Source organism: Amphiura filiformis, chromosome 1 (genome assembly GCF_039555335.1).
Source record: "Amphiura filiformis chromosome 1, Afil_fr2py, whole genome shotgun sequence".
Lineage (NCBI taxonomy): Eukaryota > Metazoa > Echinodermata > Ophiuroidea > Amphilepidida > Amphiuridae > Amphiura > Amphiura filiformis.
The window spans coordinates 25,202,806-25,225,693 of NC_092628.1; the positions used below are offsets into that span (position 1 = coordinate 25,202,806).

The following is a 22,888-nucleotide window of genomic DNA, read 5'->3' on the forward strand; positions in this document are numbered from 1 at the left end:
CTGGAACAGTGGCCAGCAAACCGGGTTCTTCTTTCCCTGATCTTGTAGCTTATTTTGGGAATATCTCCATATAGATCTGCATTTGACATATGTTCCTTCCAATGCACATTCAGAACAGTTCTTAGCATGCGGGTGTAACAGCCATCCAGATCCTTTGCAAGTTTAGGGGTTATGGTCCATGCTTCGCATCCATAATTGGCATGATGATTGGCATCATTGTTTCAAGTTGATTTAAATGGTAGCGATTCAATGCGATTCGTTTTTCCTATAGACTGGACATGGACACAAGATATGTTACCAAAAATGCTACACCTGTAGCGATTTCCATGGTATCATACGGGCATTTTTAAACTGTTGTAATCCAATATGGAATCCACTCCTTCAACCCCATATTTTTGTTATTAAAAATTCTGACTTACGATCTAGACAAAATAGGCAAGCTTGAAATTTACACAACTTACACTATCATAGACATAATGAAATATTTTTGATGAATTTAATGTGTAGATGAGTATGATATACTGTATGTGTAGATCAAACAATTATTTAAACAAATTTGTTTAAAACAGATTTTTACTGAACAAAAGGAGAAAATAAGCTGGAAATGTCTCAGAGACAAATTGATTGCTCAGTACCAGAAGTGGATAAGTGCAATAGCTGCTCTGTGAACATTATACAATTTACATACAGTATATCATACTCATCTACACATGGCAGCTGCACGTAGCCACTTCTGACAATGAGCAATTGAATGTGCACCGCAAAACCGAAATGTATCCTGCAGCTTTGAGACAAACCTTTCTTGCCTTATAATTTATTTATTCTTCATGCAAAAAAAAACACACCTCATTTTGCTTGATCGTGTCACAAAATAATAATGATGGCTATCTGGTTATCAATCCAATGTATTGACCACTTGTATCCGGATGCATATCATGACAAATGTGACAAAATTGCCACATAAACTGCCAGAATTCTGATTGTGCAAATCTAGTTAAATGACTTTCATTGAGAAACACCTGTCTCATTAAATCCATGGTGCTCAAAAATTGATTTCATGGCAGTATGTATAATCTGACCAATTTTCACTGCCAGGTGGTGTGCAAACGAGGGCATTGACCACTAGAACTTTATCTCACAATGACACTTGCTTGTCAGTTGGTTGTCCTATACACATGATTGGAATATCAATTAGCTTAGCCTTTTGGATGGAACTCCCATGTTCAAGCAATGTACACATGTCTGTCACCTTGCTTTGTACGATTACCTGTTAGGATGTACACAAACTTCGCTTTTTCACTATATTTTTTAAAGTAGTAAAGAGAATAAGGAGTAAAGTGCACAAAAGTATAACATAATTTTGGAAAGGATATGAACTGCACATGTATGGAAAAAGTGCATCATTTTGCTTAACAGAATCCTCAATTAAAGATATATTTGCTACTGCTGTCCCCATCATCAATGTCAGTCTCACTGTTGTCATCTTCACCTTTGCCCTTGTTCTCACCCTCATCCATATGCAGTACAGTAAATAACTTTTTCTTCAATAATTTTGTTCTTGTACGTAATGTACTATTGGTGTCACAGTAAAAAATATTACAAACTGAACTTCAAAACTTTGATTAATTTTCAAAGTAACTTTATCTGACAAAGCCTTTACCTCACATTTACATCCACCAACATGTTACGGGTGTTATGGGAATGGGTCACAAATAGTCATGTGTATTGAATAAGTGTTCCCTGAGGAATGTACACCTATAGGGTCTATCTAAAAGCTTTTCATCTTAACCTGTGGCACAGCTAACATATATCCCTCCAGAAAAAACTAATTAAATAATCTTTATGGTGCCTCCCAGGTCCTTGCAGAGATACACAAACAACATGGTAGATTTGTAATGGGCTACTACAAATTGATTCTCTTTTCTTTTAGCTATGCTGTTAGCACTGTTCTTTGTTTGTCTTCTCAGATTTGGGGTTTACTGTCGGAAAAAATGTTAAAACACTTTTCCAATCACACTCTTTTCAAAAACATGTGTTTTCCAGAATGACACTGTTGCCAAAAATTTTCAGCCAAATCACAGGTCATATTATTGAAAAGTCACAATTTTAAACTATTGGTTCCTATGGGACAGAAAACTACCAAATATTGTGGGAGCCAATGTCAAAAAGTTGCCCTATTGTTTTCTCTACCATTAGTTTCTATGGGACAGGGCATGGTCAAAAGTTGTGGGGAAAATCTTCAAAAGCTGCTCAATTGGGCTACCAAATTGTGGGTTTGGTACAGTATCAGCTTGCAGGTCTTGGGCCAAGACTACAAAACCTGAGCTTGAGGCTTGTAAAGTATCTTCTGCACAGGACCTTGAGGTGGGTGAAACCCAGAATATAGTGATACCATATTTCCTCTCTTTTATTGCAATGGATAATAATGAATGAAAAGGATCCAATATTGAAATTGCTGAAATAGATATCTATGAATGACATTTGGGAGGGTTTTTACCTGTGAAAATGAACACTGTAGCTGAGTGTATGTCCCTAGTGGCCATTCCAATGGTGAGGATCAGGGTTGATAATATGTGACACAAATGGTGCAGCTCTTTGAGATGAAATGTAGCCTCATTGGCAAAAAGTGCAACATCTGACGGTGAACTCCTCTGTGCTGTTTTTCATGTTTTTGACATTCAACATTTTCATAAAATGTGCTATAAACTAATCTCATATAGATAATGGTAATTCCATGTACTATTATTGTTGAAAGCAAAATTTGTAACAAATGTTATCCGCTGTTGTTATCAGCAGTTTGTTTAACAATGCTACCTACTGCTGATATGCTATCTACTGCTAATAGCAAATATTTTTAGCAGATGCTATCTACTGCTGATATCCAAGAATTGTCAGATGCTATCTACTGCTGATGTGCTATCTACTGCTTATAGCAAATATTTTTAGCAGATTCTATCTACTGCTGATAGCTAGGAATTGTAACAGATGCTATCTACTGCTAATAGCAAATATATTTAGCAGATTCTATATACTGCTGATAGCTAAGAATTGTAACAGATGCTTTCTACTGCTGATAGCAAATTTTTGTAACAGATGCTATCTACTGCTGATATGATCTGATCTACTGTTGAAAGCAAGTAATATGCTATCTGCTGCTTAAAGTAAAAAATGGTATAATGCTAACATGCTATCTACTGCTCCCTATAGCGAAGAATGCTGACATAATTATGAATTATGCTTTCTGCTACTGAAAGAAAAGAATGCTGTGTTATGCTATCTACTGGTGATAGCAAAGAATGGTAATAGATGCTATCTACTGTTTAAATCAAAACCCAATTGTTATCTACTACTGATAGCAAAGGATGTTGAAGTGGCTTAGTGCTATTTACTGCATACAACAGATGCTCTCTACTCCGGATAACAAAGAAATGTATATAGTAGATACAACATACTACTGATTGCAAGGATTTTTGTTAATGCTATCTACTGCTGATAGCAAATGCATGTAATGTTAACATGTATTATTTACTACTGATAGCAATGACTTCATATGAATTCAACCCACCATTTTGACAAGCCCAAGCCTGTGTTGATGACACAACATAGCACCCAACTTATTACCATTCACCAGTTATCATCCCAGATATAGCTTCCTCATTAACACAGATTTTTATAATTTAGACACTCATTAATAGCCTTATTAATTTTGATTAGCTCTCAATTGGTATGCTAAGTGGGTTTATAATACCGTGATCATTGAAATTACGCCTACAGAAAATTTTGAGTTGGCATATCTATACTCAGACTTGAATTGGTCTGCAGCGTGTAATTGAACATAGAGCTCACTGCTTTTTATATCAGTGTAGATTACATGCTAGAAAACAAGGAAAGTTTCTGTAATTTGTGTGGTATATCTAAAGAGCTACTGAACCAATACTTTGCACGTTTTTACTCATTTGAATTTAGTTTTCTTGTAGATTATAAATATGCCCACAGTACTTAAAAAAAATTTTTTTTTCAATATTTGAAATTTGTTGAGCCGATAAAGATGACAACACCAACTCTATGTTCATTGGAAAAGGTTAATATTGATAGTGATCAGGGTTGCCAAAAATTTCAGCCCAAATTATGGGTCAGATTGTCAAAAAGTTGCCAAATTTTTTTCTAACCATTGGTTTCTATGAGACAGGAAACTACCTGATGTTTTAGAGGCAATATTGAATTGTCACCCAATTGTTTTAGTAATCATTGTTTACTATGGGACAGGAAATTATCAAAAGTCACTGGGAAAATCTTCAAAATTTGCCCAATTGGGCTACCAAATCGTGGTTTTGGCAACCCTGATAGTGGTCCACTATACCTTCATATGATATTGCTACTTGTAGGCACCTCACATTGGCTTAAGTGCTTAGTGAGGCTCTTACTAGCACATTGGGATTTCCCAACTCTTACAACATGGTCTATTTAAAGAGGTTGATAAATATGAGTGGGATTGCATCTTGAAATAGGCACATGTGAAATAAGAATTAAAATATAAAGTTTCACCTTGGGCAATATGTGAAGAATATTTCAATTCTGTTAATGCATATGTCGAAGTATGTGTCAATATAAGTGTGTAGACCATGGATGGAAGACATACAGGGATTACCAAATAAAATTTGCAAGTGGGTGGTTTGCATGTTTTTAAGATGTATGCTGGAATGTCAAGCACATCTCGTTGTTTAACCAGTCACTCTGTGTGGACACACACTTGGGTCCTGACGGGTCCAGGCTCAAGCATAATTCTCAAGCCAAGTATAAAAGCTTATATAAGCCTGCTGGCCTATATGAAGAGAAAACTAGAAAGAAAAAATGAATGAAAGGAAAAGAAAGGACAATTTTGCTCATATTTAGCTCGAGAAGTAAGAAATTCGGAATTCTTATTTTGTGCCCCGATACAAAGGCTTTGCTCATTCCTTGTTGTATTTTTTCACACACCCTGTGCAATATGCAGGTGGATCTTGCCCATTCTCTTTGTTATAAAATAAAGGAGCAATAATCACTTCTAGCTAAAATAATGTGGTGTGCCTGGATTTTAATTAATAATTATCAAATACTGTGAGAATTAATTCTTTAACTTTTTAAAATCTATTTTTAATGGGTGACCCGATTGACAGCCTCATCAGTTACTCCATCAGAATTGAGATTTTGGTGTGTGAAGAAAGCTTATAATATTTTCTCACAGTATGAACAAAACATGGTAGCCTCATCCGTCATGTTGATATACCACATGTATGGTTCTATGGGCTATTGTAATGCACCTGCTTTTAATATCCCATCCACTTGAGGGATTTTGTTTATAACGTTGTGTGGAAAGTTGCCTAGGAAGAGAGATGGTTCTTTGAACATGCCAAAAAAAACCCCTTTTGAACACCAAGTGAGGGAGCAATCCTGGTTACATATCATTTTAAAGCCTTTGATCTGGAGATGATGAAACTGACCATAACCAAATACTAAAGATTTGCAACTGCACTCTCATTTTTTGGGAACAGGTCTCATGAAGAATAAAAAAACAGCAGTAAATTTGAAACAAAAGATGAAGATGTGATGCTAAGGGTCTAGTTTAGCTTTCTTCTCCGATGGATGAAACGGTAGCTGGTAGGGCAGGATTAAGTAGCCAGCAAACTGGGTCTTTTAGACATCCCTGACTGGGGTTTGCTGTTGCATGAATGATACTTCTGGCTAGTCAGTCATATAATACTCTGGATACTTCATGTGCTCTACTTTTGACTGGTAACATAATATACCATGAACAGCAGAGAAGTCATTCAAGTATATTGCCAATATTGTAATGAATTAAACATGGTAATGTGTACTCAAATGTTTGAATGATATCCATAGTGGGGAATATTATGTGCCCTACTGATTTGTTATGCACTTTAAAAGCTTCATTTTAAGTAATGTTATAAGACCTTAGAGGCATACATGCATGCATGGTGTGATGCACTTTTACTGATAACACCCTTTGTGCTATTTGCTTCAGATTTTGTAACTACATTATCCTAAATATGTGGTATGATCAAGCAAAATCAATCTGAAGTCGGACATATTTTCAATTTTTAGTTTCTTATAGGATTGTAAACAGCATGAGCAAAGTTACATTTTGCAGAAATCCCCATTGAATTTGGACAACCAGTTCAAAAGATGTGAGCAGTTTCCAAAACAATAGGAAACAAAAGGAAATACTTACTTTGTTTGGCTATATCTTAAAATCAGTATTTCTGACTTACGACTGATTTTGCTTGATTACATCACATATGTGACACGATCAAGGGAAATGAGTCGGATGTCGCTAATATTAATTTTGAGATATTGGCAAAGAAAGTGGTAAAATTCTTTTGTTTTATATTGTTTTCAGCGATAGATAAATTGATGTAACTTCACAAAGAAAAGTTGTATCAACATGGGGTTTTCAGTTTCTGAAAGCTCTAAATATCCTCTTAAAAAACATGTGTAAAACTCATATTCAACCAGGGCCGACATGTGACTCATTCCCCTTGATCATGTCACATATTAAAAAAGCCACTATTATATAGCACTATTACATGAGATCATTACCCATTTCAGTAAGTCACTGACCACTATCGACCAAGACACACCTTATAAACCATTTAACATCATTCAGGGATGTAGCTCTATACATGCACAGAACCCTAGTCAACCTACATATGGAATAAACATTGCAGCCAGGATCAGCTCCCATATTGTCATACGGACCCTCATTAACAGATGATGCTGGGACTTTGCCATTTGGTGAATGGGTTGTATATTATTATAGTCTCCATCTATGACAATCCCGGGGGGATCACTCACAAAATGGTCTGTACGCATGCGTGACCAAAAAAACAAGTAAAAGGGGGTGTTTTTTTAGGCAAGGCAAGTTACGTGTGTGAGGCGTTTTGGGTCAAACAAACAGTGATTTTCAAGAATAAGGGTAGTTTTTGAAACTGGACAACTTGTTTAGGGTACCTTTTCAAATTTTCGGTAAATTATGAGTCCAAAAAGGGTACATTTGTTGCATTTTCACCAGCCAAAAACTCATTTAGGGGGTAAATTCTACACTAAATTACCTTATTAAGGGGCTAAATTTGCTGGTAGGGTAAAACTCGTTTAGGGGTGTTTGAAAAAAATTTGGTCACGCATGCGTACACTGCCATATTTGAGTGGCCCCCCCGGGATGACAATCCAGTATGGTGGAGTCCGAAGTGTTTCACTTGCAGCAACTATTCTTGTTTTTTTTAATTCCCACTAATTTGTTTCACGTTTTCTGTTTCACCTATTGCAGGTAGAAAGTTCACCCACCCAGATGATCCTATCAATCACCTGCAAGTCCTTGAAGCAGAAGTCTTACAGAAGCTGTCATCAGCTGACAAAGACCATCCTGTTGTATACCAAGGATGTGACCCCAAACCACCAGACTATGAAAGTCAAGATGAAGGCATCTCGGACAATGTCCCAGGTGATGAAAGGTCACTTGCAGGAATAAGTACTGATAAAAGTCAGCAATTAGAGTTGCGAGCAGAGAGGTCTAACAATATTGCTCAAATTGCTTCCAAATCATTGGATGATGTACAAGTAAGAGATAAATATGGAATTAATGAGCAGAAAATTTATTCAAGCAATGATCAAAATACAGCAGATACTTGTGGTAATGCAGCCGAGTCATCAACAGATAGTCGTGGGAAATCAGGCGAATCATGTCAATGTTCCCCTGATCCAGAATGTACTGAAATAAACTCATCTAGAAAACGACCATCAGAATGCAAAGAGAGGTCACACGAGATAAATTTAGCGCAGAGTAATCCCATACCAGCGAGGAGGCAACTTCAGGGACAAGTGATTGCTATTTCCGACGAGGATATCAAGAGCCGCAGATTAAGCGTGGATGAAATTTGTCAGCTTGACCGATTTAAGAACTACACCGCTGGGATTCCGAGCAAGGTTGGTGGTTTTTTTTATATCTTGTAGGGCGAGGGATAAGAATATCTTACTAATGTTAATAATGCTTGATAGTGAAGCATTGAGGATTTGGTGGGTTAATGCAATTAGCTGCTTTGTGTTACTTCATTGGGGCAAATAATGTCCACATGGAAAGGTCAGATCAAATGATGGCTTTGCACAGGTGGTATGCGCCGTGCATTCTCTAAATTCAGTAAATTCAGTAAAATTGAATGGGATTATTTTGAAATTTTAAAACGCTTTCACAAACAAATAGGCCTATGTTAATAAATAATGTAAATACAAGCTAAAACCGTTGGGGTTCGATAATGAACCCCACAAAACTAACCGAGTATATGGAAAATGCCATACGGCCGGGCGGTTTCACAAGTTGCCGGCCCTATCATGCCACTCGCCGTCTGGCTTTGCATAAAGAAAATCTTGCTGTCCATGGCCAACAATGAGCAGCAAGATGAGATGAACAACATCCTGTAAATCTAGTGAAGTCATCCTCATTTTGTGCTAACTGGATTGATTGATTGATCGAGTGTGTGATTGATTGATTGATTGATTGCTTGTTTGATTCATTCATTCATTAGCATCTGGATCAGCAACATTTTGAATGGCTGATAATATAAGTTTATTGAGTTTGAAAAATGCATTCGCTGGTATATTTTGTACATTTTCTTCCACTTGCTACTACAGAATCTACCAGTAACAGTTACTTATAGATGCATGTGCTATAAAAGGCAGCTTTTATTGTTAGATGTGCCTTTCCCTGCAATTGCACAATTATATCTGTACTAAACTATAGCATATTTCAAGTCATTGACTGTTATGGTTGTGATTACAAGCTGTACATCATTTCTGTTTGGTGATAGCTTATGTGTGTGTCTTGATGATGTAGACATATTGCAAGCAATGACACATATTCCATTCTAAAATAATCTTATATCATTCCAAACAAATGATAACCAGACATACAAACAGACAATTGGATGCAGACACACATAGCATGCAATACATAAACCACCGACAAAGGCGGACATGTTCATGTTTCATTTATATTCACTTTATCGCCACCTGTTATAGTTTGTTTTGACTTAAAATTGGTTAAAAAAAAAAAAAGACTTGATTGAAAGTGTTTATAAAAGCGCACACACCCCATCACACCCTCATACCCCCATATTACATCTTATACACAAACACAGGAAACACCCTTACAGCCCCAGGGTAGATATTCGTAAAGGTGCCATGAGAATTTGTTTGGATTCTCACAGAAGAATTTTGCGTAAACTTTGAGAATCCATGGATTATTGTAAAATATTTGGTTTCAAAGTCAACCAGGTGCATGATAAATTAGGTGTTTCTAATTAAGTGTTTCTATTAATATAATCATGCACATTATATTTTGACAATAAGGAATGTAACAAAATACATGTGTGTCAAAGTATATAGCAAGTACTCATATGCACCAATCAATTTCACATTGATTCAATCCATTATAGAGTGATTAGGTTTAATTTAGATATATCTGGTAACAAATTTCAAACACATCTGAATTGTGATTCAATTTTATTCTGTAGATGGTCAATGAACCCTTGTCATGTGACTAAAAGCTGGACATTTAAAGGGCAAGAGTACTGTATAAGTGGTGATTTTCACGGACAGTTTATTTTAGCGTTTTGGAGTGAGATAAACATTTCTGTAAATTTTATTTTTGTGATTGCAAAGTCCTGCTTTATACTTGCAATACATTATTACTAATTTGCAAGGTATTCATTTTGCCATTGGAACTCCATTAACAAAAATAAACCCTCGCAAAAATACAGCATCTTGTTAAGTTCTCATTAGAATTGTAGCTATTACATGTCGTTGGTAGAGTGTAACACTATCGTAAGTGCAGTAGAATGCAATAGCTGCCATATGCAACATTTCAATAAATGTACTTACTTTTAACCAATAACACTAGAAAAAACACCCAACTACATGCAAAGGTGATATCTTGGGTTAGCTTAGTGGCCATCACGAAAGTATGCAAAACATCAACACTTTACAATGAGATGATGAGGGGATTTTGCTGCAAACAATAGGTGTTTTACAAAAGGCAGCTATTACATTCTACTGCACTTACGATAGTGTTGCACTCTGCTGATGATGTTCAATCTGTCAGGTGGGATGTAGATTAGTAAATTACTTCTATGCGATGCTCTGGTTAACATCTGTCCATCTGGGAATCAAATGATGCTCGCTAGAGATTATCTGTCCCATTACTGGTTTACGTTTACACACTGACATTGATATAAGGCCAGAATCTTGGATTTTTATGAAGCAGTGATAAACAAAGATAGTCAATATTACTTAAGAAGTCATGATGTTGGCAATGTGACCTTGATGTGCAACATTTCTCAGTGGGGCAACATAAGTCATCATATGGGGGCACTGACCATGATTGGGGGACACCAGTCATGATGGGGGGGCACAAGCCACTTTTTTGGCAATTTTCCTACAGGATTTCTAACTAAATTTTCAAATCGATTGCATGCCCATGCCACTATGATGCTACGCCACTGACATTTCTATTATAATCAACTTTTGAGAACTGAAAGCTGTGTGTGGTGCACAATTGAAATGAACACAATAGCAATTATCACAACTCATGAATGTGCACCATAACTATATTCATCTCATTTGTTCCCAGGTTTTAGAGGCTATGAGTTCATATCTGAATGATGCCCAGAATTACTTGTGTGCATCACAGTTTGTAACATACACTACTCCCGATTCCTGCAAAATGACGAAAATTATTGTTAATGGGGTGAAATGAAATCATTTCTTTAGATCTAACTGGGATTATATTGTACAATTTTTAGATTTTGTTAATTTCTTGGTGAGAAGTTCTGAAAGTAGCTTTTTTCTGCATATTAAAAGGCTCAAGTGTTCACAAGTTAAAGTGGAGATTTGGGTGGCTTGGAAGGCATCAGCCTCCAAGAGTAAGTTTCCGATATAATAAATAAGCATAGTAAATAAGATTAAACTGTCATTTTCTCGTAGCATCAAGGTTAATTTTTATCACAGGAGAGCACGGCTTAAAAAGAGAGTAAAATGATATTAAAGTAAGATGATGGCACTCAGTAAGCTTCACAGTGGCTTATCATTGATGGGGTTTTGTTTTTATGCAGTCTTGAAGATAAGTTGTACTTCTTTCTTAATGATAATTATTGATGTTAGCTTAATTCATATCTAGCATTTGGTTACCTACGACTCCTTCTTGTTTTTGAAAAAGCTAAAGTGCATGTTTTACTACAACATTATGCAACATTTCTTCATTGCATGTCCTTTTTGTAACCTTCACCACTAAAACATTTTTGTCTTATCTAAAGTAGAGATCTTTAATTGCAGTATTTTGTGTAGAGTTTAATGCTAAGAAGAGCATGAACCCTGAGATTTGTAGTAACATTTTGGGTTAAGTCGTAAAAATCATTTGCGAGGAACTTATCCCAGAGTTATGATTAAGCTTAGGCTGAGGTGCCATTTTATACAGAATGCACAAAAATAGGGTACCAGTTTCATGGGAAGACCTTGTTTGCAAATATCTACTTAATATCACGAGATCCAAGGTGCAAGTTTTTAAAAGAAAATTGTACCCAAACGGTTACATTTCAGCACATCACATCAAAGCTCCCATTGGCACCCCATTCCTTTTTAAAGGAATTTTTATTTTAAAGCGATCCAAGGTTCAAGTTTTTTTAGATATTCAAAAATAAGAACAAAAAAATAAGATGTAACAATTTTTAAAATGTAATTTTCCTTCTTTTTTCTTCTATCCCACGATCATCACTCTAAACATCCAGGCTTTGACAATGTATTATTAGCAGCTTCACGGTTGTTTGATGGGATCATTTATTAGTTTTTCAAACAAAACATCATGTACAACCAAATTTTAGGATTAAACAGCTAAAAGTGATATCATACTAATGTATACAGATTCTTTTGAGTCGTTCTCAACTTTCATTTCCCCTCTTTTACAAAATTATTCACTTTTATAGTATTTTTTAAAGCTTTTTCGGATATAAAATGTATATATTAATGACAAAATTGGTGGCGCTATTTAGTTACTGGAAATTTAATACAAATAATTCCTTTTATTGTTTGATATTATTTGTTTATAAAAATTTCCTTGTTGCTTGTTTCATTTATTCCAGCTGTTTTAATGGCTGTATTAATCACCTAACCCTTGCAAATAAAGAAATATGATTTAGGATAAATAGCGCCATCTATAGTTTGCATTTAGTTAATAATGAAGCCAATTCTATATACATCAAACAGCCATGGCTTTCAACCAATCACACACACAGTCTGTCCACATAGAAGTACTAAGTAAATAGACCTTGGAAACTGGAGGTACGTATGAGAAATTAAATTATTTCAGTGCAATGCTTTTGTGAATGCTTCTTTGGCGCGCCAACTGCTGTGCGATTTGAACTTGCCGAGCACACCAGACTCTTTACGCATCACATTCTTTAACACGCAGTGTATGTGACGTAAAGCATCGACCCCCGATGCCACAGATTTGGTTTATACTTCTATGTGGAGAGACTGTAGGGGTCTATGGATTTCAAGTGGAATAGCACATTCATTAATCTGTCACTTCCCAATCGATTTCTTCCAGCAATAATTCTTTGAAATATTATTGGTATGTTTCAATTATTGAATATTTATTCAAAGCTTACATGAAATGTCTTGTAAGCTAGTGGTACCTTATTTTTTGTGCAGCCAGTAGTTCAGCGAATCCACAAGATTTAGGAGACATCTTTTAGTGGATTAAAACACTTTGTGTTGCAAGGTAGCTAATCTTGCCCCAGGTGAAAAATATTTACATTATTAATTTATTACCTGCCTAGATGGGAACAGAGTGAACTGTTAAGAAAATACTACATAAAAATAAATGAAAATTTCACAATTGTTGGTTGTTATTTGATATTCTTGTACAAAAATGTGTTTGTATAGCATATGTAGTGTTGGGTCTTTGGATTTTGAAAAGAAATGAACATTGGTATACTGCGAAGTAAACTTCAGCAACATATTGAGGCATTATTGCAACAAGATCCCATATGCTATAGCTGTCCAATTTTGCTTTTTATATTGTATACATCTTAAAATATGACATATGGGAGCTATTTCAGATAGGGCATTCTTGTATTAACCCTCAGATATGTGTGGAAAACTAATATTCATATGCCACAGAGCTGAACAGAAAAAACATATTTAACCTTTATTTGGCTGGGGAGATCTTTACAATGTTTTGAGGAACTGTGGTGCAGTGCGAGTAGGTGATGCATTTTAGTAGATGAAATTGATATATTGATAGTGCATGAGTGATGAAATATTTTGATAAGAAAATAACAACAACAAAAATACAGCAAATAAAACTTGCAAATCCCCATGGCAAGTTGTAATCAGGCCTTCGCGGTTTGTAAAACAGAATAAATAAAAATTGGAAAAATAAATGTGACAAAAAAAATTGACAAAAAACCAAAACAAGCAACAAATATGCAAATCAGTTATATTTTGTTCAGAAAATCAAATTAGGGTGAGCATGGTGAGTGCTACCCCTATAAGCCACATACAGATGCCCTGCTAACAAACTATATATATCTACCTCGAGTCACCAGCACTATCTTTGAAGTTCAGCTTGTGCTGAGCTGGCTTAGCGTGATTTCTTGTGTGTATACATGTGTGGCACGTTGACCGTGCGTAGAAGTATGTACACGCACCAAGTAATGCTAAGCTAACACAGAACACGCTGAACTTCAAAGCTAGTGCCGGTGGCTCGAGGTAGATATACAGTCTATAAGTTATGTCACTTTGCCCCATACAGATGCCCTGCTACCCCTACTAAGTTATGTCACAGTAGCCCATACAGATGCCCGCTACCCCTACTAAGATATGTCACTGTGCAGTGTGCATGTGCCCCATACAGATGCCCTGCTACTCCTACTGAGTTATGTCACATTACCCCATGCATACTCATGCCTTGCTACCCCTACTAAGTTATGTCAGGGTACCCCATACAGATGCCCTGCTACTCCTACTGAGTTATGTCACATTACCCCATGCATACTCATGCCTTGCTACCCCTACTAAGTTATGTCAGGGTACCCCATACAGATGCCCTGCTACTCCTACTGAGTTATGTCACATTACCCCATGCATACTCATGCCTTGCTACCCCTACTAAGTTATGTCAGGGTACCCCATACAGATGCCCTGCTACTCCTACTGAGTTATGTCACATTACCCCATGCATACTCATGCCTTGCTACCCATACTAAGTTATGTCAGGGTACCCCATACAGATGCCCTGCTACTCCTACTGAGTTATGTCACATTACCCCATGCATACTCATGCCTTGCTACCCCCACTAAGTTATGTCAGGGTACCCCATACAGATGCCCTGCTACCCCTACTGAGTTATGTCACATTACCCCATGCATACTCATGCCTTGCTACCCCTACTAAGTTATGTCAGGGTACCCCATACAGATGCCCTGCTACTCCTACTGAGTTATGTCACATTACCCCATGCATACTCATGCCTTGCTACCCATACTAAGTTATGTCAGGGTACCCCATACAGATGCCCTGCTACTCCTACTGAGTTATGTCACATTACCCCATGCATACTCATGCCTTGCTACCCCTACTAAGTTATGTCAGGGTACCCCATACAGATGCCCTGCTACTCCTACTGAGTTATGTCACATTACCCCATGCATACTCATGCCTTGCTACCCCTACTAAGTTATGTCAGGGTACCCCATACAGATGCCCTGCTACTCCTACTGAGTTATGTCACATTACCCCATGCATACTCATGCCTTGCTACCCCTACTAAGTTATGTCAGGGTACCCCATACAGATGCCCTGCTACTCCTACTGAGTTATGTCACATTACCCCATGCATACTCATGCCTTGCTACCCCTACTAAGTTATGTCAGGGTACCCCATACAGATGCCCTGCTACTCCTACTGAGTTATGTCACATTACCCCATGCATACTCATGCCTTGCTACCCCTACTAAGTTATGTCAGGGTACCCCATACAGATGCCCTGCTACTCCTACTGAGTTATGTCACATTACCCCATGCATACTCATGCCTTGCTACCCCTACTAAGTTATGTCAGGGTACCCCATACAGATGCCCTGCTACTCCTACTGAGTTATGTCACATTACCCCATGCATACTCATGCCTTGCTACCCCTACTAAGTTATGTCAGGGTACCCCATACAGATGCCCTGCTACTCCTACTGAGTTATGTCACATTACCCCATGCATACTCATGCCTTGCTACCCCTACTAAGTTATGTCAGGGTACCCCATACAGATGCCCTGCTACTCCTACTAAATTATATCACTTTACCCCATACTGATGACCTGCTACCCCTACTGAGTTATGTCACTACCCCAAGCAGATTTCCAGATATTGGGAAAAAAGAAAAACTTGATCATATGTATAAATTATGCAAATTAGCTGCTATCCCTCTTATGGGTAAATCATTGGGGATAACAAAATTAGCTTTTATGCAAAAGGTATGAATAATTTAGGTGAACACCTCCTGACGAATTCAGACCACCAACATCTGCCCTATAAAATCAAATGAATATTTTTGAAACGATGATAAAAAAAGCAGCACATAATATTTTGTTCTATTATTTGACAAGTTAGATTTGCCTATATCTCAAATCAAGGAAAATTTGTATATCGCTTATTACATTTGAACTCAGGTACATGTAGGTTCATTTCAGGAATCATTATAGCAGGCATGATAGAAAAGGACTAGTTGTACATCATAAACATGAATTGACCAATTGTGGAACACTTCCATGCTTTACACAATAATATATTTGTGTCACATTTAAATATTTGTGCTTTCTAACTTGATTAATTGCCTTATTTGGTTATCTGAGCAAAATCTCATTAGTCCACTTAAACACCAAATGACAGCAATTTGGGCCTGATAATTGGATGGAGAATTTCCTGAATGAGGTGAACTAATTTAGCTAATAGCATGAATAGTGTCATTGAAGTCACAGATTCTGAAGGATGACACGCAACAAAAGAGTAGTATAGTAGTGTCCTAAAGCGGTTATATATTTGACAAAAACTTTGCTTTACATTTGTAATAGCACAAGCAAAATAAGTTGTTGGTCAAAAAAATGCAATCAGGGAAAGGGTCTGCATCTGCGGGGATGATGCTAAACCAGCAGAATAAGGTAGCTAATACTGTCATTGAAATGCAACAAAGAGAAGCAGTATCCCAAAGGAGTTAGATTCTGATTTAAAAAAAAACTTTGCCCAGGAGGAGGGTACTCTGTACAAATGATCATACAGTGATGTGCTACAAACATGGGCTACATTGTTGGTCTTTTGGTGTAAATAACCCCTTTTTTAGGCCAGTTTTGGTATATGGATGGTACTTTTTTTCTCATTTGTTTTGGAAAATATCCATATTTATAGCATCACTGCAGCTAAAATGTCCATTTGGGTAAGAGTTGTTAAATTTGTCCATAAATGTTGATGTTTAGCACATTGTTGGTTCCAAATTTCTTGAAAAATAGTATTTTGATGAGTTCAAATTTTTAGCAGCACACTCTTACCCAAACCAAACTTGAGTACCCCCGGGAAACATTGTTTACATTTATGATATCAAGAAAATAATTTGTATGTTGAAAAAGAAGTGCTTCTTTGAGATATGGTCAGAAGAAAAAGCAATGTATGACATGAATTGTAATTCTAATTTTGTGCAAAAATGGTCTGACTTTTTTAAAAATAGCGTCATGTTGGTCAGCATTATGTGAAAAAAAATAGTTTGCCAAAGAACAACAACCTAGAACTAGCCCCGTTCTCAAACTGTGATGCCTCGAATAGTGAGTGAAGCGAGCAGACTGCGACGCCTCTCGAACAGCGAGCAAAGTGAGCAGTGAGTGTAGTACTACAGTAGGAAAATCTTTAGATCATCATACAGGTATCAGAGTATAGCCCAGAAGCCTGTTGGAAAATCTTTAAATCATCATTTAGGTATCAGAGTACAGCCCAGAAGCCTGTTGGAAAATCTTTAAATCATCATTTAGGTATCAGAGTACAGCCCAGAAGCCTGTGCTAAAACAAACTTGCGATGACCCGCCCCAGAAAACAACAGAAACAGGAATATTCCATTTCTCAGCTTGGGTCAATTTTAACATTGTTGCACATTGTTAAACTTTATTATAAAATTAGTAGTACCAGCAATGAAATGTTAGGACAATTGACTTGGTTTATAATTTTAAAACAGAAATAAACAAACGGGTTCTTTTACGCTTGCCAGACATGGTCATTTTGTTCTGCTTGTGAAATACATGCAAAATATGCTCTTAATATGACCAGGTGTGACAAGTGGCCACAGGAAAAGCATTTGTCAAAGGTATCATCTGACGGGGAAAACTGCATGAATCTAACCATCTTTGCCATCATATACTTATTCATGAAAATGCAGTTTATTTGGTATTTGAGTGGCGGTTTGAGAAAATAAATACCATTTGATTGATTTTAATTACCCTGTTTAATTGATCAAAAATCATCTGCAAAAATGATCAAATACACAACTTAAAGTTTTTTTAGTACCTTTAAAAAGAAGGTTGGAATGTATTCAAGTCTAGAAAGGAAGCTGTTATTTATTTATTTGCCATGTTTGCTTCTGGCTTAACCAAACTTACAGTGTACCTCAGGGAATCAGAGTCTGTGTCTGTATATATTTAAATAGGCGCCTGAAAACTTTGGTGTTCAATATTACTGATTTCATCCGCAACCTATGTTGCAGTCTACAACTAGTTAACTGTCCTTATAGACAAGCTATTCATTATATAAAATTGAGAAATAATCAAACTCAGACTTTCATTTAGGCTTTGTTCTCTTAACCTCAACTTATGTTTCTTAGAAATCAACTGAAAAAAAAGTTTTCCATAGAGGGATAGGAATGCACAATAATACTGTCATCTGTGTGGTGGCATTCATTTTGACAAAATTAAGTTAACCCTTGTGACAAAATACAACTGATTTCCCAAATTAACAAAAAAGCATAAAAATAGTCCTAATAGTAATTAAATGGGTGCTATCATCATTGTTTGTTTGACTAGTTTGAGTAACAAGTTAGGTGACAAGGTTGTCAAATTTGGCAACCATGTTTTCAATTTGTTAGTTGCAGAACATCACCAAATTATTGAAAATCTCTACAATTTAATATTTCAGTAAAAACAGAAATGGTAAAATAGCATAATAAACATTTTAAACAATAATCAGTGCTTCTATGCTTGTTTGATCTGCAAGTTTTGATGAGCGAGGTGTGGCACAAATGAACAAATATTTAACACATACCAAAAGTAATACAGCTGGTCTTTGGCAGACCAAATAAAATCTTTTCAAAACCCAGCTTGCAAAATTTTAATTTTGTGATGTTATGTATCTTGTAGCTCCTGTCCTTTTGATAACATTTTTGGATTTGCTTTGAAACAATAAATAATGCAAAATATCAACTTTTTGTGGACTCTAGGGTCTTTTGTCCTGCAGTTTTATGGAAAATGTACGAAAAGTAAGCATGTCAGCTCATCTATAAAGGACACTCATAATTAAATGGCTACAGTTTCGGAAATGCAATGAATAGCACAGCTATACGATGTGAGAAAATTAGTTGCAGACCCAGATTGTATCTACAATGGCCTTCCAATTCCCACATAGTTGATTGATTTTCTGCTAGGCATTGCTTTGCTACATAGATTGTTCTGCTTATTTGTTTCTATTGCTGGAAAATCAATTGGCTTTATTAGACAGACATGTTAAACAAAATCAAAAACAAGCAGGAGTACAGCAGAACCTTATTACTGCAATTACAAAAGTAAGCAGATTTATATTCGTGGCCGTAGTACCAGCGTTCGAAATAGGGCCTGTCAGCCAGCCATTGGCCTGTAACTTTTTGGCCTGGCCGGTAACTTTTCTGACTGGCATCTAGTTGCCGGTTCGGCTGGCCGGTAACTCTTTAAGGTCAAACCTGGCTGGCCTGTAACTTTTTGAGGCATATTTCGAACACTGCGTAGTACATGTTAGTAACCATTGGTTATTGTTTCAAGCCTGAGCTCATACACCTGTTCCGAATTTTGATGTACCATAGGCTTTGTGTTGTGATCATTTCCACCAGGGTTCATAACAAAGAAAGCGTGAACCAGTTGACCTAGCAATGGTCATATTCTAACGTGCACTACACCAGCGAATACAAAGTAAGCACATCATGAGATGGAATCAAGAGAGGGAGCACTCGTAAAAATAATGTACCTGTGCCTACTGGAATATGAAACATACCTTGAAACACATAGATTGGGCTTATGAGACTACAATACCTGGTAGGCTGTTCCATCCAGTCATTGATAAGGCTCTGGGTGAAAAGGAATACCGTAAAAAATTGTATGTTCGAGACAGACTGTGATATATTTTGCACTTAAGATTTTAGGATTTTGATGATTTGAAGATATAAAAGTGGGAAGATGATTGAAACGACTGCTACTGGATGAAGAACTTTAAAAAATGGGGGTAGTTGGGCAAAAAGGTCTTAAAAGGGTAATTAATTTGGACTCTGGTGCGACAATACATACTCCATTGGAGGGATGCACCTATTAAGCAGAAGTATTACTGAGTTTTAAATCAGTAATTATTTTCTTGCTATACAGATCAAACATTGCGTGTTCATAAAATCAGTTTTAGCAACACATAGCTTATTTTCCTATATCATGTCACATCAATGAAGCACAAATCTGGTAGACTACATGTACCAACATTTTGACACGATAGATCAGTAAAGTTTGTCACCTCATGCAGACTGTAGCATCGCAAAATGTAACCAAATGACATTTTTGACAAGCATATTTGATCACCTTGGCACTACTTTATGGCAAAATGAAAAATACATTGATATGCCTTTCACTTTTTCATACATCTTTCACACTCCTTGTAAATCTTGGGGATAAAACCCCAGATTTAGGTCAAATTGAACACTTGAATTCATGTTGCATGAATGTGTTAACTTTGCCTCACATAGCATTGCAGTTTAGGGCCTTACTAATGCATAGAATGTATGTTCTACTATACTTGAAACTTTACAAATGTAAACTTATCCTGACACGAAGTATGTGACTCTCAAATTGTAGGAGATACATTGATATTTAAAGGTTAACAGTCATGGTAAAAGATGTACAGTTCTTGTCATGGTTAAAAATGTACATTCTTGTAATGGTTAAAGATTCACAGTTTTGTAATGGTGACATATTTACAGTCTTGTCAGGTTAAAGATTAAGATTTATAGTCTTGTCATGGGTTAAGATTTAGAGTCTTTTCATGGTTAAAGATTCACAGTCTTGTCAAGGTTAAAGATTCACAGTCTTGTTAGGATTTAGAGTCTTGTCATGGTTAAAGATTTATATTCTTGTAATGGTTAAAGCAGAGATTTACAGTCTTGTAATGGTTAAAGATTCATAAAGATTTACATTCTTGTATTAATGGTTAGAATAAGATTCACTGTCTTGTCATGGGTTAAGATTTAGAGTCTTGTCATGGTTCAAGATTTATATTCTTGAAATGGTTAAAGCAGAGATTTACAGTCTTGCAATGGTTAAAGATTCACAGTCTGTTAAAGATTTACATTCTTGTAATGGTTAATATAAGATTCACTGTCTTGTCGTGGTTAAAGATTTATATTCTTGTAATGGTTAAAGCAGAGATTCACAGTCTTGTAATGGTTAAAGATTCACAGTCTGTTAAAGATTTACATTCTTGTAATGGTTAATATAAGATTCACTGTCTTGTCGTGGTTAAAGATTTATAGTCTTGTTGTGGTTAAAGATTTACGAAATGGGTTTGAATAGATTTTGTCATCTGACTTTTCTACACCTCATTGTGCCATGATAACGAACGCATACCTGGAAAATCAGGGTATTGAAAGAATGGATTGGCCAGCAAAATCTCCTGACATGAACCCCATTGAGCATCTTTGGGACCTTATCAATGAAAACACAACACTGCAAGAGCTAACCCGAGCAATCCAACATGTATGGAACAACATGGACGGCCAGCAAGTTTTCTGACACGAGATGATTAACTCAGATTTGGTACCTCCCTGAAATTGTCATACATATGTGAGCATATATCTGCATTGATGCATACCCAGCAAACACAAAAATGTTCTTAAAACGTTTATTCAAACCATGTTTGTGACTTTGTGTGACCAGTAGTAATGCCAACATTATAATCAGCAGGAACAGCATCATTTATATTCCCCCTACTAGAAATTGACAAAGTTCAGTGTGATGACACTCTGCGCTGAAGATCTAAATTCTCAATTAATTTATAAAGAAATTGTGAGAAGTGGGCAAATTGACAAAGTGATCAACATAAATTAACTGACATTTTGAAACCAAGGCCTCCTTAAGGGATCTGGAATGAGCGTTTTGAGCATTTCGACAGTATTTTTTGTGGGACATGAGAGCACATCAGACATATCGAATTGCATTCTGAATACACAGAATGTCTTTCTGATATCAAATAATTTTCATTTTTGAAATTCACAATATAATACAAATTTTATGATAAATTATTAAAATTTGATGTTTTTCACATTTTTGATATATAACAGTCCTCGAAGTAAATTTTATAAATCTAATGATATATTCTTAAAGTGTATGTAGCTGGGAGGAAAAGCCGACAATCAATTGAAAATTTTGACCTTTCATATTGAAGATATGGATTTTTTTCCAAAAAGACCTAATTTTTTTTGTATTTTGGGAAAAAAAATCCATATCTTCAATACGAAAGGTCAAAATTTACAATTGATCATCGGCTTTTCATCCCACCTACATACACATCAAGTATAAATTATCAGATTTATAAAGTTTACTACTAAATATCAAAAATATCAATTTTTAATGATTTGCTATAAAATGTGTATAACATTGCGAGTTTCAAAAATTCAAAATTATTTGATGTCAGAAGGACATTCTTCGTATTCAGAATGCAATTCGATATGTCTGATGTGTTCTAATGTCCCACAATAAATACTGTCCAAACGTTCATACCCCACCCCTTAATTACATATGCCTTCTATTCTAATATGACAATCTTGTAGAAATGTTTTGTCTCCATGAAACCGATGAAACATTGCAAACAAATTGAGAGCATTTCTTTATAGGGTCTATGTTGAGAGCCACCATGCTTTGTGTTTGCAAAGAATTGACTACAAGAAACTAAATTAACCCTCTTCATGTTAATTTAGTTTCTTGTATACAAAATAATTTTTAAAATTTCTGACTTATCCTGCGTGCCCCCTTAAAATGAGCACATATAAGCGTAAAATTGGTTCAATAGCTCTGGATGTTTTGATAAAATATCTAAAAAGTTGGAAATTTTACATTGAAGCCTATGGCAAGCATGCAGAGCATAAGGTAGCTTACTTGTCATATTCAAATTAACTGCCTATGTCTAAGTGGCTTTGAAATTCAAAATTATAAAAGTTGTCTCGATTGTGGTACATCTGTGAATGTGAAAACATCAAATTTATCAGCACATTTTAAGACTCTTCTGCACTAGATTTTCACTTGCATGAAGAAAATACATCCTTCAGCATTCAAATCAGCTGCATCAGGGCTTTGACATCACAATTTGTAAGCAACTAAATGAATCTACATAAAGCATTGAATATATATGTCAGCAAACAACAGAATCAACCTATCTCACAGCTTTAAATAGCTGTATACTGGTAACACCTACCTATGGAATGTCGCTTGATATAAACAATGTGCATTTCAAGTGTCTTATACCACTGGAGGC

The 22,888-nt window shown here is 36.1% G+C and overlaps 1 protein-coding gene across 2 annotated transcripts in view; it reads left to right on the forward strand.

Moving 5' to 3' along the window:
- Positions 1 to 22,888, forward strand: part of LOC140165925 (RNA-binding protein 41-like) — a 340,068-nt gene that overhangs the window by 148,619 nt on the left and 168,561 nt on the right. For both annotated transcript variants that reach the window (XM_072189278.1, XM_072189270.1), the window contains exon 5: positions 7,325 to 7,980. In XM_072189278.1, coding sequence (XP_072045379.1) covers positions 7,325 to 7,980 — 656 coding nt within the window. The remainder of the gene's footprint in view (positions 1 to 7,324; positions 7,981 to 22,888) is intronic.